General features: G+C 39.8%; 1 protein-coding gene across 1 annotated transcript in view; it reads right to left on the reverse strand.

Moving 5' to 3' along the window:
• COMMD10 (COMM domain containing 10) overlaps positions 1-17,013 on the reverse strand; it is a 174,829-nt gene that overhangs the window by 133,728 nt on the left and 24,088 nt on the right. The window contains exon 5 of the mRNA XM_055143907.1: positions 9,287-9,397. Within this exon, the coding sequence (XP_054999882.1) occupies positions 9,287-9,397 (111 nt within the window). The remainder of the gene's footprint in view (positions 1-9,286; positions 9,398-17,013) is intronic.

The raw sequence follows: 17,013 nt of genomic DNA on the forward strand, positions 1-17,013 counted from the left end.
GCCGTTTCTCTGCTCGTGTAGTTGTTTTCACGTCTCTCCTCCTATTCTTTCTTCGGCTGAACCCCAATCAAGTTTAGTTTTCCTCTCAATTATGACTAAAATCATAATTGGTGAAGCTATCAAAGAAGTTCATGAGTCAGATGGAAGCTAGGTTCAAATCTTGGCTCCATCACTTTCTAGTATCCATTACGGGGATGACGTTCACTGAGCCTTACTGCCTTAATCTGTAACAGGGGGAACGTTCAAATCTCGCTTACAGCTGCCAAGGGCTAAGTCAGTCTTCCCTGTCCCTCTCCCCTCTAAGCAGTATGTGTCATGACTTACCCTTCAAGAAATGCCTCTCTCGGGGCTGGAGCAATAGCACAGCGGGTAGGACGTTTGCCTTGCACAGAGCCGACTCAGGTTCAATTCCCAGCATCCCATATGGTCCCCTGAGCACCGCCAGGGGTGGTTCCTGAGTGCACAGCCAGGAGTAATCCTTGTGCATCGCCAGGTGTGACCCAAAAAGAAAAAAATAAATAAAATAAACATCTATCCCCTGCCTAACAGGATTTCCTCCTACACTAGAACCTCCATGAAGGAAAAAAGGAAACTGTCCATACCATAATAGCTTGCCCAGCACAACACTTTGCACAGTATTTAATATTAACAAAATGCAAGCTGTTAAAAGGGTTAAATCTTGTTTACCCTTTTTGGGGAGTTGGGGAGGGGCATGGGGCAGGGGTCACACCCAGCCATACTTGGGTTGCTCCTGATGATGATGCCAGAGATCGAACCCAGGCCTCCTTTATTGAATTTATTAGCATTTCATCGTCTAGATGTCTAATTTCATTGTCAACACTTTTATTTCAAAATACTTAAACCAGGAATAGTTCAATCATTTCCAACCCATAAAAACCAAATCAAAAGAAATTTCAAAGTATTTCTAAACACATTTTATTGTGTTTGAAGAATTTTCAATGGTTTGAACAATTTTCAAATGCCTCTGGATTTCAAAAATTAAAGAGATTTGGAAGCTAGGAAAGTCAAGTGAAGGTTCCTCTACTTTGGAGTTCCACAAAATATATATTTTTTTAATTTAGCAAAAGGATGACTGCCAAATTCTGAAATGTATAAACTTGCTGTCATGTTTTAAAAAATTCTCTCCTCTACTCTTACCATTGTATAACAATTTACAATAGAAAACTTAGAAGTTCTAAGCAAGTTTTTGTTTTGTTTTGTTTTGGTTTTGATTTTTGGAGATGCACAGGGGTTAACTCCTGGCTCTGCACTCAGAAATAACTCCTGGCCGTGCTCAAGGGACCATGTAAGATGTTGGGAATCAAACCTGGCTCAGCCTCGTGCAAGGTAAACGCCTTACCCACTGTGCTCCAGCCCCGCTAAGCAAGTCTTTAAAAGGGGGGAAGGGGACCCAAGGCACTGTATAGCAAGAAGGGCACTCCCCTGACACGTGCCAACCCAGATTTGATGCCTGGGACCACATACAGTCCCCCAGCCCACCAGGACTGAGCCCTGAGAACAGAATCAGAATTCCCAAGCACTACCACACATGACCCAAAAAGAAACAATTTTGGTTTTTTGGTTTTGTTTGCAGGCCACAGTCAGTGGTGCTCAAGATTTACTTCTTGCTCTGTACTTGGGTAAATCCTAGCAGTGCTCAGAAAAGCATTATGTAGTACTGGGTATCTGAACCATGGTTGGTGGGAGGCAAAGTGTCTTACCCCCTGTATAATAAGGTTTTATCATGGTTACATGCGGAGTGTACATTAGGCAACCTGAAATTTTAGGGAGTAGTTTACATACATAATCAGAGGAATTCATTTTTTGACCTCAAAGAGCTCTGCACATTTGCACATATGATATAAAACACTTCAATATACTTCAAAGCATAATATCCTTGAGAAAGACACACTGGTCACACACAAATTGAGGAAAGTTATTTTTGCATTATTCTGACATAAAATATGATATGTAGAGACATACTATCATTGAGAAATAGTAACAATACAAATGGATACAAAACCACCAAAATAATCAGAAAACCACAATCACAAATCCTTGTGAATACTTAAACAAACTGATTCCAAATAACCAGGCTTTGTTTACAAAGTAACTGAGCATTTATCTAACAAATAAGGGCTGTTTCTATTTTCTCTGTCAGAGAATTTGATCAGATTGCTGTTATGTGTTGTACAATGAAATAAAACACATATTTAAAAGTTTGTTAATCTGCAGGGCTGGCAATATAGTACAGAAGGTCAAGCATTTGCCTTGCATGCGGTCACCCCTGGTTCAATACCCAGCATCCCATATGGTTCCCCAAGCACTGCCAAGAGTAATTTCTGAGTGGACAGCCGGGAGTGACTCCTGAGCACTGCGTGTGACCCAAAAACTTAAAAAAAAGTTTCTTAATCTATATACTAGTAGGAAATAGAAATTATGTCCTGAAAAAAGAAAGGGCTCTATAAAATGTTTGGGTTTTTCACCTGTCCCCTAAGATTACTCAAAGTAGAGAACCAATTTTTGAGAGTAATGTTTTGCTTTTTTATGGAAGTTCCTAAATCTTCTGAATGCTACCCTTGAAGATATTACATTATCAACTTAATACCCTATCAACAGCTACATTACTAAATAAGCTAAATTACACAGATCTGAATGATGAATAGGGTTCTGAACTAAAGCTGCATGCATTCAAATGCTACTCAGGCCATTTATTAGTTGTACAATCTAGGAAACTAATTTAATATCTCTGTAGTGCTATGCCTCCATCTACCTACAGAATAAGGAGAAGGAAAGTAATTCAAATCTGGAAGAGATATTTTAAATATTAAAGATGTAATACCTCTTGCACAGAGTAAGGACTATGAAGACTTTCCTCTCTATGACACTAAATAAAATTGGTCTAGAAACAAAAACAAAGATCACTAACTCAAAAAATTAGTAGTAAGAGTCCTGAGTTCTCTAAAAATCATAAACAGCTCATTCTTAGGACACCTAAATCTAAGCATAATTCAGAAAATAAAGTTTCTGTTGTCCTGAATATTTTACTCCCATTGTTCAAAATTGCTATTCTCTACAAATAAAATGTTTTAACTGTTCACGATTACCCGGAATCTAGATACTGTGAGGAATGCTTGGACAAAATGGCAACCGGGACCAAATGGCAACCGGCTGATAAGACAGCAACATCCCCGAAGTCAGAGATGACCTTGTCCCCAGCGAGGAAGACAGGATTTATGGCCCACCTGGCACCAGCAGGCCACCAGGCTGCATTCCGTGCTTCCTCGAAACTGACCCCTCACCCTAGAGATAACAGGAGCCAGACCTAGCGCACAGTTCCTTTTTCCCACCCAAGATAAGCTAACAAGCCCCCTGAGTCTCTCCCAGGGCGCAGCTCTACACCAGCCTCACCTGAGGCTCTTAGGGTCCGCCCGGGAGCACACTCCAATGAGCTTCTCCTATTTCCTTCACTTTATTCGGCTCCTGCCTTCTGTCTGTGCAGGACATGGTTCCCAAATCTATCAGATACACTGCAACCTAATAAATTATCCCAAGCCATCTCTTTCCTCCGGTAAAAATAAATGAGGGGGCTGGAATGATAGCACAGCGGGTAGGACACTGGCCTTGCTTGCTTGGTTTGGAGCCCCAGCACCCCATATGTTGCCCAGAGTACCACCAGAAATGATCCCTGAGTGCAGAGCCAGGAGTAAGCCCTGAGCACCCCTGGTGTAGCCCACAAAAACAAAAACAAAATTTTTTTTAATAGGAGGGGATAAGGGCTGGAGCAATAGCACAGCGGGTAGGGTGTTTGCCTTGCACACGGCTGACCCGGGTTCGATTCCCAGCATCCCATATGGTCTCCTGAGCACCGCCAGTGGTGATTCCTGAGTGCAGAGCCAGGAGTAACCCCTGTGCATCGCCAGGTGTGATCCAAAAAGCAAAAAAAAAAAAAAAAAAATAGGAGGGGATAAATTAGGGAAGGAACCAGGAGGACAATGGAGGAGGGGGAGGACAAAGGCAGGCTGGGGAGGGGCAAAACTGGAGATACTGGTGGAGGGTAGGAGGCACTGGTGAAGGGACTGGTGTTGGAACAATGTACACCTGAAACTCAATCATAAATATCTACATAACTTTGTAATTCATGGTGATTCAATTAAAGTAAATAAATTCAGGGGCTGAAGCAATGGCATAGCGGGTAGAGCGTTTGCCTTGCATGCGGCCGACCTGGATTCAATTCCCAGCATCCCATATGGTCCCCCAGCACTGCCAGGAGTAATTCCTGAGTATTTCAGGAATTCCTGAGTAATTCATGAGCCAGGAGTAACCTCTGTGCAATGCCAGGTGTGACTCAAAAGCAAAAATAAATAAATAAATACATAAAAATTAATTAGGGGTTGGAGGGTGTATGGGGTGATGTACAGATGCACTTGCCTCTCATGCAGCCAAACCCCGTTCAATCCCCACTGAATATGGTGCACTGAGCCTCACCAGGAGTGATCTCAGAGCACAGAACCAGGAGCCTCATAAGCTCCATCGGTTGCGAGGGGCCCCCAAGAAAGAGTCTCATAAAAATAAAATATGTTACAGCAAGAGGCAGAACGTGAAAATTCAATACTACAGAAAGCATTTTAATTTTTTTTTCTTAGAATCAGCAACTTTATTGAAAAGGAGAGAGGTCTACCCCCACCCCCCACCCACCATCCAACGAAGTCAAGCCTCAGGTATGGGCCCTTTCTGCAAGCCCTGCAGCCTGACAATGGTTTTTAAGTAAATTTCATTTTGGCAAATGATTGTGCGTGAATCAACAAACATTGAAATGATGATTTCATTTATTTGTTCTATATGTATCTGATTAATAGACTTTAATTTTGTTGATGGAAACAAGAGAACTCTATTGTTATATAAAGATTAGAAATATAAACAGCATTTCCCACAACTACTGACTTCACAAATTATTTTGGATGTTATTTCTCAAATAACACAGGGAATGCCAGAGACTAGGGAAGCAAAGAGTTCTACTGCCCCCTAATGAAATAAACAAAACACAAAAATCACTTGGAAGTCTCCTTCTGATGTATCTGTGGAAAAGGAAAATAAGATTCTTTTGTTAAGTGCAATAGACTAGCACTAAAACAACGGAAAACAACTAAAATATATCGCAAGATACTGTAGGAAAAGCTGTAATCTCGCCGGCTTTCATGATAAAATTAGTAGCAAAACAGGAAAGCCTTGAGACAGAAAAGTTCTAAGAGAAAAAAAGACTAGTACAACAATGTTATCTCATGTGATAGCAATGAGAACGTCATTTACTGCTGGCGACACTAGTCATGTGTATGTTGGAAGTGTATGAGAAGGATTCCTAGAAACTGCACTTGTTGGTGAATTACAGTAAGTTTTCAGCTCAGCAGCTCAAATACCATCAAAATATTCTTTCCCAGTTTGCACTGACTAATCCTCCCAGAATTACTTTATGAATATTTATAAATATATGAATATTTTCAGGACTACTACCATGAAAAATAAACATGTGAAAGAAACTGACCTAATGTTTCCTACTTTAAACAAATGCAAATTTCACAAGAATTGACAACTTTTGTATTTCAGGGCACTCTGCATTATAAACCAGTTAGTGGTAAGTTCTCTACTACCTCTCCCTTTACTTTATTAAACTTGGCTTTTAAAAAAAAGCCACGGGGTCTAGAGAGATAGTATAGACAGAGTCCAGTGTTTGCTTTACATGCAACTGGCCTAGGTTTGACCCCCGCATCCCATCCCAGGTCCCCCAAGCCCTGCCAGGAGTGAACCCTGAGCACAGAGCCAGAAGTAAGTCCTGAATACGGCCAGATGTATACCCCCCAAAAAAAATTAAATTAAAAATTACAATGTGCTTCAGATACTCATTCCTTTTACTGAAAATGTTAGCCCTTCCAGGACTGCCAAAGTCTCATTTCATAACAGAGCAAATGCTGGGTTGGTAGGCAAAGGTGGAATAGTATTCCTTAATAAAAGGAATCGGACTCAAATTAGCACCAAGAGGCAGAGAGATGGCTCAGTGGGCGGAAGGGCATGACTGGCGCACGCAAGGCTCTGGATGAGAGCTATGACATCACAAGGCCTCAGGGAACTGCAGTCTTGGGGGGCCCCAGCACCCCGTGGAGTATCCCTCTCCCCCATCCCCCAAAATAAAAACCAAAATTAATCAAACAACCTGGTATAACAAGAGTACAAAGAATAAAGTACTAGGTCAGAAAAACAGGGAGAAAGTGAACAAAAGAAAAAGAAAAGAGAAAATTCAGAGATGGGAAGAGAGCAGCAGTTAACTACTCTTTTGCTCTCGGGCTCAGTACGACCTTAAAAAGGACATATTCCTGTGGGGGCTGACAGGGGATGAGCTCTCCTGTCACTACACACGTCCGGCTTAGGAGACCCAAAAGAGATCCAAATCCACACAATGCTGCAGAGAGAAGACAAGATAAAAGCTTGGGAAAGGAGTGACTAAAACAGGAAAAAGGCCTTCACTTTTGTGTGCTCCTAGTTGGTTGTCTTGTTTTGTTGTGTCTTGTTTTCTGGCATGTGCCAGCAGAGATCGTTCTCTACTTGTGTGTACTTCAACACATTACAGGGATAACTGAATACCTGTTGAGTTTCAAACTAACAACATGAAAGAAAATATAATCACACTCAAGGCTGTATCTCCAATGCGTTTGAATTCATATGTATTTATTTCTGAACAATAAACTTAAAAAAAACACAACTAGAAGCACTATTCATGTTTTCCTACTGCCAAAATTTATAGCAGACATGCTGGCATATTTTGAAGACATAACAAAGGAGCTAGGAGGACATAACATCAAAATTTAAGATGCTTTAAAGTACATTCAATATTTGGACAAAATAGGAGTTTACCAATCTATAAATTGGATTTAGTTACTCAGACGACATAGAGCAGTTATAAGAAATACAACAGTAAATACAAAGAATTTATATGTATCTATAAATCTTTGCATGTATGTTTTCACTCACAGAACACTCCCAGTCTATATCTATAATAGTGAGTTCCATTGTTATAGATACAACATTTAAATTTTAATGTTAAAATGTTAACTTTTAATGTAAAAATGTTTAAATGTTAGGATAACATTTAACTTATCCTAAGTTAAAGTTATACATTCCCAACCTCATAGAAGAAAAAATTTCCCCCTAGGGCACTTGCCTTGATTGGGCCAAAAAAGGGTTCAATCCCCTGTATCCCATATGGTCTCTGCCAGGAGTGATCCCTGAGTGCAGAGCCAGGAGTAAGCTCTGAGAACCACTAGGTGTGGCCCCCAATGAACCCCCACCTTAAAAAAAAGCAGCAAAACAATAAAAGAATGGAGTTAGTGTCTAGTCTGGCTTACTTATTGATTATAAAAAGTTAGGCAACTGAATACTGGGGGACTTTCTCCAGTTTCTAACAAGCATATATATGAAAACGACTATGAAGAAAAAAGCATGAATAATGCAAAACAAGAAAAAAAAGAAATGAAATGAATCAGGAAATAAATTTAAGGGCAATTCAGCTTATAAAACATACTTTCTCATTCAGTAGACCAAAACCATTTTATTATTGATGGTGATGATAAAGATGACATTTACTGAGCACATACCAAAATACTAGGCATTAGACAAAACACTTTACTGGGTATTGAGAGGGGGGAGAGAGAGAGAGAGAGAGAGAGAGAGAGAGAGAGAGAGAGAGAGAGAGAGAGAGAGAGAGAGAGAGAAGTGCTGGCCTGCCATAGAGGCAGGCTGGGGGAGGGGAAGGGGGGTGATGAGATGGGAGGACACTGGTGCTGGGACTGTACACTGGTGGAGGGATGGGTGTTGGAATACTGTATGACTGAAACCTAATTATTAACAGCTTTGTAAAGATCTATCTCACAGTGATTCAATAATAAAATCTTAAAAAAAAATACTGAGTACTTAATCTTCATAAAAATCTTGGGAGACAGGCAATATTACATTCATTTTATAGATGGAAAAACTTATACTTACAAAGACTTGTACAAGGTTATAATGCCACTAAATTACAAAGAACATATAATATACCAGTTTAACTTCTAAGCATATAATGCATATTATTTCCTGGAAAAAAGTGTGGGGAATTAAATGATACTGTTGAATATAAATTTGTGAATTAAAAGTATTTAAGCCTTATTCAATCACCTAACTTTTTGTAGTAGATAAGTAAGCCAGAGTAGGCACAAACCCCAGTTTTTTTTGTTGTTTTGTACTTTTTTTTTTAAGGGGGACAACTTGTGGGCCACACCCAGTGGTTCTCAGGACTTACTCCTGGTTTTATACTCAGGGATCAGTCCTAGCAGGGCTCAGGAGACCGTATGGGATACAGGGGATTGAACCCTGGTTGGTCCCATCCAAGGCAAGTGCCCTGTCCACTATAATATGTCCCTACTCCCTAACTCTGGAAAAAAAATGTATGTCATAAAATAAACAGTGGAGATACCAACAAAGAATATCCCCATTCTTGAATGCCTATTAAAATAACAATCTCTATTATTTATTCTCCAATCATATCCAACTACAGTTATTTCTCCTTCTTAGCTCTTCCAAGGTACCTTATCTTCACCCCTATTTGTAGGGTGGGCAGTAATCACTCCCTCATTTCTATCATCAATACTATAAAAATATAATCAATACTTCTCATCAGTATCTGAAATAAGTATTTCTATGTTTCGGTAAGAAAAAGTTGCATGGGAATTCTTGAACCTTTCTGAATATGTAGAAGTTTTCTGTACCGGGAGAAATGACCAGTTAGCATAAAACTAATCAGAAATATATTTTGTTAAGAGCTGAGTTTTAAACATATGCCCACACATAATACACACACACATACAACAGTACAACTCAAATCATCTTCATAGTTCAGGCTCTCATTGACTGGACAACATTTCCTTTAGGGCGCGTATGCAGACAAATATCACAAACATTAAAATCACAATTTTATATGATAATTTTTCCCACTGCAGAACTGAGGAGACATTTTGAAATTCTTACCCAAAAAGCACCTTGCAAGACAAGCCATTTCTACAAATAAGTAACTAACTGATGTGTACATCTGCCATGGAAGTGTATCACAAATACAGGATCTATCAATTCGCAAATCCTTATGTAATTTTAATTAAATTGTGCTGAAGTTTTCAACCCCAAGAACAAAGAACCTTGTTAACAGTCAAATATAAGAGCTGGTAAACAAAACACATCATCTCCATGGAATATCCTTTCTTACCTTTGAGTCTTCATTGCTCACGCCTAGCTGTATCACGGCGTGGGGAGATTTTAGTTTTGCTTGAGCAGAGCTGGCCATCTGAAGGTTAAGCTGCCATCCAACCGTCTCCAGCTATAAAAGACAAGTGCAGATTGGAATCAGATGATGCAGAAGGAAGAAAACAGTCAAATCTAAGCAAAGCTCCGCTCAGCGGGCATGCACACGGACAGGTTGAACTTCAGGAAAGGCAGTTCCCGAACCTGCACACGCAGCACATTCTCCCTGCGGGCTTCGTAGACTGGCCACTTGCCAGGCCTGTCAGATTCAAGAGTAAAACTAGGCTTTAAAAACACTGTGTTCTGAAAATAAGAGTTCTAAGAGGAAGCCACGGAGTGCACTAAAAGTCAATGGTTCTTAAAGAGCAAATCACATCACTGTTTTTAAAATAGTGCGTTTGAAAGTCAAAAGATTTGTAACTAGTTCAGACATGTCAACTAGTCAATAACACTTAGTGCCTTCCCTTTATCTTTCAAAATATTTTCATAAGGTAGAACCCAGGCTTAAAAAAGATTTTTTTTTAATTTAGTAAAAAATTATAGTACCCAGATGGTAAGAGGTTCACACTTTTAGACACAGTACGGCTGGAATACAGCCATCGGAGAACTGACATCTACTGGCGAGGAAGTCTCCCCAAAAGATTAAGCTTTCTAAATTACTCCTAGTGTGGCTCCAAGTTATGACAGAAATTAAAACATTTCCTTTAAACTAGTGGCTGCACTAGCACGCAGGGACAAATGGAGACGTTACTGCCGCCCGCTTGAGCAAATCGAAGATCAACGGGATGACAAGTGATACAAGTGATTTCCTTTAAACGTAGTAGCATAACAGCAAAATTTAATCCGGTATGGAAAAATAATGAAGTCAGATTAAAGCAGTGAGTTTTCTTTTAGAATATTGAACAATATAGATGTCACTTGCTTGAACTTACCAGTTTACTGGTTTCTCCAACCTCAGAACCATGAAGACTAAGATTTAATTTCTAGTAACTCTCAAGTATCAATATTTAGGGAAGTCTTGTAATCTGACAAAACACTAATGCCTAATTTGGTAAAACTACCTGAGTTAGACTAGGAATAATGGCAGCTTCGTGGCAATTCTTACTTACCAGAATACTAATCATTACCTTGAACGATTGCTCAAGAATGAGAAGCACAGGAGTGCCTGAAAGCCAAACTAGAAAAAGCAATGAAAGTATCCTCTATTTGAGAGGATATAATGTGAAAGTATACTGTTCTGTTTTTTCAGGGACTGAGCCTTTTGGAGGTAACAGGAAAAGTGGGGAAAGATACTGCAGAGACATAATTCATAATACCACAAGATAAAAAAAAAAAGCTTAATGGTGCATGTAGGTAAGAATCCTTAATGCACGGTCTGTTAGCTCACTGGTGGAAAGTTAGCAGGTGAATTTCTATATTCAACAGTTTCATGTGCAACAGGCCCTCCAGAGAAAAAGAAAAAATTCTCCACTCTCAGATATCTCAGCATCCTAATACATGTCATGGCCTTCACTGAAAAACACCTTCTGGTATTCATAAGACCTGTGAGATGCAGTTTTTATCTCATTCAACTGATCAGATCCCTGTTCCTTAGGCACTTAATATAAATGATAAAGATGAGTATCATGAAAATAAAAATACACAACCCCCCACTGGAATGGAACCCCTGCATAAATTAATGCAGCTTTGTCATCGCATGAGATGGGAGAATTAAAAAGCACTGTTTAGTGCTTTTTAAACTTAAAGTTTGTGCTTCTCTTCATGTATAAACTGCATTCACTACATGACTCTGCTTAAGTCACAATATTTCTAATCTCAAGTTTCTCATATAAAATAGAAACGAATCTTCCTGAAGTTTACAAAATAACTGATATTATCAAGTACGAAAAAAGCATGTTCAAGATGTTTTGGAAGCTGCACAGCATTACAAACAATACATTCTGTTCACCTAATTTTTTCTATATCTTTCAATATAGAAGGTACCCTCTGTTCATTGAAACAAATAAAAGAATATTCATATGAAAAAAAATTTTTTAAAGACATGATGAAAAGGATAATGTGGGTTGGTTTTTCTGTTTCCAAAACCCTTTTTATTGAAACTTTGGGGTGTAGAAATGAAATAGGCAGGCATAGAGAGAGGGAAAGGCCCCCTCTGGCAATGGAATTCCTGGGGAGTAGTAACCACCTAGCCCGAGGCTGTCAGGGCCCACACTGTGGCTACAGCAACCAAGACCCTCATAAGACCTTTACCTGGAGCTAGCAAGGCCAGAGAAGACTGGACCCACCTCCAAGGGAAGATCCAACAAAGGTGAAGAAAAGGAGTTTCAAATGATACCATTTCAACTCCACCCTCTTTGGCAAACACCCTAGCAACAAATTCTTCTAGCTAGGAGCCCGAAGTGAGGCAGCTTTGGAGAAACCCTACAAAAGCCACCGTGAACAGAGGAAGCATCTGCATATGTGGCCTGAGCCCATGTTGCTTGTGCCCACGTGGCTGAGCACAAGTGGTGTCCTCACACATGTGTCACCCACATCTCCCCTCCTGAGATATGTACTGGGGCACTCTCCAACTGCGGAGAAGCCCGCATTCTCTCTTGAATGAGTCCCTTCTATTCTTCTCTCCCTCCTTCCCTTCCTCAAAGCCTCCAAATAAAATCTGTGTTTTCACCTCACTGCTTTTCTGCTCCTGAAAATCTTTTCTGTGAGACAGGACAAAGACCTGAAACCCTGGGTAAGGCCTAGGACTTTCTTTCCCTGCAAAGAGTAATCATTCCAGCCTGAGTCTGAGGTGGTGAGGATTAACTTCCACACTGAAAAGACCAAGCCAACATCAGGTGTGGCTTGATGGCCACCTGGTGGGGCTGTAGGGCTTTGATCCATGCAGTGTAGGGGCTCATCAAAGACTCTTATCCGTCTGAGCTCTCCCAGCCGGTCCAGGGCTAGCAGACGAAGATGGGGACAAAGAGACTATCTTTCTCTCCCCCCGCCTCACGTAAGCCACCCCTGGAGGCCCACCAATTTCAAAAGTATTTACCCCATGGCTGCATGAAGGAATATTTTTAAAGTAAATAAAATTGCTAAACTCATACAGGTAAATGTACATACATATAAGCACTCATTCCATTTCAAGTAAAATTACCAGTATTCAAAGGCCTCAAATGAAGAGAAATCTAAGAATGAATAATGAAAATTATTAAATACTTTACACTTAAAGAGCAAGAACAAAAGCAAAACTTGCAGAGTTTTGGTAAAATTGCAGAGCATTTTGCCAGTATTTGTGAAAGACAAAAAGACATGAAAATATATTAATCAATATAATTTTGGATAACTTGCTAAATTAATATGTATACCTCTTTCTTAGATGAATGATTGTAGGGTTTTTAAATAAACCTATTCCTCTAGAAGATTCTAGCAATTCTGGTTAGTTTCTTCTATTCTTTATTTACTATAAATGCATACAACTATAATAAAGCATATATAATATATAACATGTAACATTACATAATAAAAATGCTTTCTAGGGATCAAGCAGCAGCTTGCTTGCCTTGCACGTGTGTAGTCCTGGGTTTCATTCCCAGCACGCCAGACAGAAACAAAGACACATACACACACGCGCACCACCACCACCACTCTACCCACTCCACACCACTTTCATACTGTCTTCTAAAACCTTCACAGACTGAGAAGGCCAGTTTTCAATTTTATGTACGCTAGTTAATAACATTAGCTTTTTGAAGCACTTTGCATAGTAAATCTGCATCATCAAGAGAGCACTCTTTGCTGGGAGAATCCATTTGAATGTATATGAGGTGAGGCTTATGGCCCCTCGATAACGGGCATCCATCAGTGTAGATGACGGTCATGAAATTTTCGTTTAAAACTTAGATTTGGAGCAATTTTCCTTTTGTTTAAAGAAGAAGCTTTTTCATGACTTCTGTTGCACTGCAAAGAAACTATGTTCTACGTAAGTATGTGTATTCTGCCAAGGAAGCATGAGGGCAGCACCGACAGAGGAGTATTCTTCACCGCAAACATTCTGTAAGCAGGCAAAAGTGAGTGCAAAAGTGGTTCCATCCCCATCTTTCACCTTTTTTGCCTTTGGTAGGAAAGTAAAGGTTGTAGAATATGGACAAGGTAATTTATAATCAGCTCAAATGCTTGCATTAATCAAATGAGCAAAATTTTCAAGTCCATCATTTGAAGGTCCTCCAGGAGATCCCAAATTTTATTACCTATGTTGAAGCTAGCAGTGCCCAACTTACACAACTGCAATCTAAAAACTCGAGTGATCTGGAACTTAAAACAAATCTGCAATAAAATAACATTATGAATGGTGATTAAGTTACCAACTAATTTAATAAAAAAATTCCGTACTTTCTTTCCTAATTAAAAAAGAGAGGAATATCTAATTCAAAATATAATATTGTGGGTTGGAGCAATAGGACAGCAGTCAGGGCACTTCCCTTGCATGCAGCAGACCTAGGTTTGATCCCCAGCACCGCATACAGTCCCCTGAGTTCTACCAGGAGTGATCCCTGAGCCCAGAGCCAGGAGTTAGCCCTGAGCACCACCAGGTGCGGCCCAACAACAACAAAAAACAAATAAATAAACCAAATAAAATTTCAACATCCAATAACTAAAAACAAATCCTACTTCTGCATTAGGACAAATCTCCAGCTCTCCCCCGAGATGTGACCCCGGGGGCTACACGTGTGCGGCCTCTCCGCAGCTGCACGAGCATGATTCCAGAGGCCAGCTAAACTACTTTTGGTACCGGCAGCTCCTTGCAGAAATGTCTCCAGGCTGAGAACTAAGCCACGGCTCCATGCCTGCCCAGGAGGGGAAACATTTTTCTCTCTCGCCTTTTCCTTGCCGGAGGGCTGGGGTGGGGGGACGGGGGGAGAGCATGGCAATCGCCATATTATGAGGACCACTAATGAGAGATATGAGCTTGCAATGAACCAATTTCTGGAAGAAATTTCCCTGGACTTACTGGGGTTTTTTTGGTGGTGCAATATGTGCACTGGTGAAGGGATGGTTGTTTCAGCATTGTATAACTGAGACTTAAGCCTGAAAGCATTGTAATTTTCCACATTTTTTTCCAATTAAAAAAAAAAGACAAATCTCCAATTTCTAACATTTCACATATGATTTTCATAAATACTATAAATGCATAAATATCAACCTTTGCAAGAATTCAAGTCAAGAAAAAGTCTGTGCTTTTAGGATTCCAGTGATTTTCATCATTGTGCAAATTCCACTAAGTCTAGATGAAATTGTACAATTCTTGTTACTAGAATCAGACTTTCACTCATTTTCTATGCACTTTAAAATAACAATAAAAAAAGATATAAATATTGGTTCGTGTAGAGGGTAAAAGTGAAGTTACCATTAACTGAGGTAAAAAAAATCAATTTCAAATCTCTGTAATATCAAATTTTAAATGTCTGTTAATCAATAAAATTATAAATTTGGTAGACTCAGGCTAGAGGAAGAAAATTCATTATGAGGAGCATTTGAATTCTGAAGTTACAAGCTGATGTCAATTTACCCCCAACACCACATATATTCCCCCAGTACTGTGATCCTTGAACACAGAGCCAAGAGTAAGCCCTGAGTACTTTCAGGTATGGCAAAAAACCTAAATCCAACTCTGGGGATGAAGATAACCATATACAGAAATTTTGATATAAGCTCTCATATTTAGAAATGTATTTTTCAAAAAGCTACAAAAACTAGTGGGTGATTTCAAGAAACATATGTCACACAAGATTAATAAGAAAAAATCCATTATAGTACAACACAACATTATAGTACAACACAAACAACTAGAAAATATCAAAAACATAATTACATATACGATAGCAACCAAAATGATAAAAAGACAAAGCATCTTTTTTTTTTTTTTTGCCTTTTGGGTCACAACACCTGGCGATGCACAGGGGTTACTCCTGGCTCATGCACTCAGGAATTACTCCTGGCGGTGCTCAGGGGACCATATTGGATACTGGGAATTGAACCTGGGTCGGCCGCGTGCAAGGCAAACACCCTACCCGCTGTGCTATTGTTCCATCTGAGGCCAGGGATATAGCTCCATGACAAACTACTAGTCTTACACTTCTGAGGTCACAGGTTTGATCCCTGGAACCAAAAAGTGAAGGGGAAAGACATAATGTTTTAGCCATTTGGGGCACCTTTAACAAAATACCATCCGCAAGGTAGACTGACAACAAATGTCATGCTGAAGAGATGGCTGGAGTCATCTCAATGGCTGGAGACATGTCTTGCATGCTTAGGGGCACAAGGCCCAGAGTCCAATCCTCAGAAATTGCGCACTCCAAGTGTGGCCTTGGTGGTTCCCGGCACCAGGGGGCCCAAGCAGCATCATATCAGAGGATCCGAGGGAGGGCCCCTGAACTACTTGAGCATTGCTTAAGAAGAAACAATCATGATAATAACAACTTTTTGTTTCTGATAGTGCCAGTAAGGGTGAGGGCCCCTTCCAGATTGATGCCTTTGTATTCTCATACAGCAGGAGCAGGGGCAAGAAAATACTTTCCTGAAGGGCCCTAATTCCATTCATGAAGACTGTGCCCTTATGAGGTCATCATGGCCATAGAGGCATCCTATAACCATCACATTGGGGGTTAGGTTTCAATATGTGAACTTCAGGAAGACATTTTATGACACATAGATAACTGTAATAAAATGTGTATAAATGCTGGCACTGAAAAAAATTATTACAAAATATTACAAAAATTATTTAAATTAAAGCATCAACAAATGGAAATATATACCATGTTCATGAATATAAACCATGCTCATATATGTAAATATATACCATCAACAAATGGAAATATATAGCATGAATTAATTTATTTATTTTGGTTTGGGGACCACACCCAACACTGCTCAGGGGTTACTGGCTCTGCACTCAGGAATTACTCCTGGCAGTGCTCGTAGGACCCTATGGGGTGCTGAGGATGGAACCTGGGTTGGCCGTGTTTAAGTCAAGTGCCCACCCCACTGTACAATCTCTTCAGCCTCCACGTCCATAAATTTAAAGGGTCACAGAGATAATCAACAGAGAGCTGAGAGCATGTGCATGAGTGCTAATTCCTAGCACCACAGGGTCCCCTGAGCACCAGCAGAAGCAACCCCCATCACTGCCTCAGGAGTAGCCCCTGAACACCACCAGGGGAGGCCCCAAAACCAAAGCACAAAGACTTGAACAAATAATTCACAAAAGAAGACATACAAGTGGCCAATAAACACATAAAAAGGGTTACTGTGTGTTTGGGGCACCTTTAACATAACAATGACCTTATGTTTAATACCCTTGCAACAAATCGAATGACCAAAATTTTAAAAACTCTGAATTTTAAATTTAACATTATCAAGCTGTTAGCTAGAAGAAACTGCTGTCTGGAATACCAGGGAGTATAATCACTTTGGAACACCATTTGGCAATTTCTTATGAAGGTAAACATATATGTACCATACAATCCAGTCAATCCACCTCAAGTATTTAGCCAAGAAAAATGAAAATACAGGTCCATGAAAAGACCAGCGTATAATATTAACAGATTTAGGCCCCAAACTGGAAATATCCCAAATAACTATCAAGAGATAAATGACAAATTATATTATGGCTATATGTAAAAGACCACAACCTATAATTTAAAAAAGAAG

Source organism: Sorex araneus, chromosome 6 (genome assembly GCF_027595985.1).
Source record: "Sorex araneus isolate mSorAra2 chromosome 6, mSorAra2.pri, whole genome shotgun sequence".
Taxonomy (NCBI): Eukaryota; Metazoa; Chordata; class Mammalia; order Eulipotyphla; family Soricidae; genus Sorex; species Sorex araneus.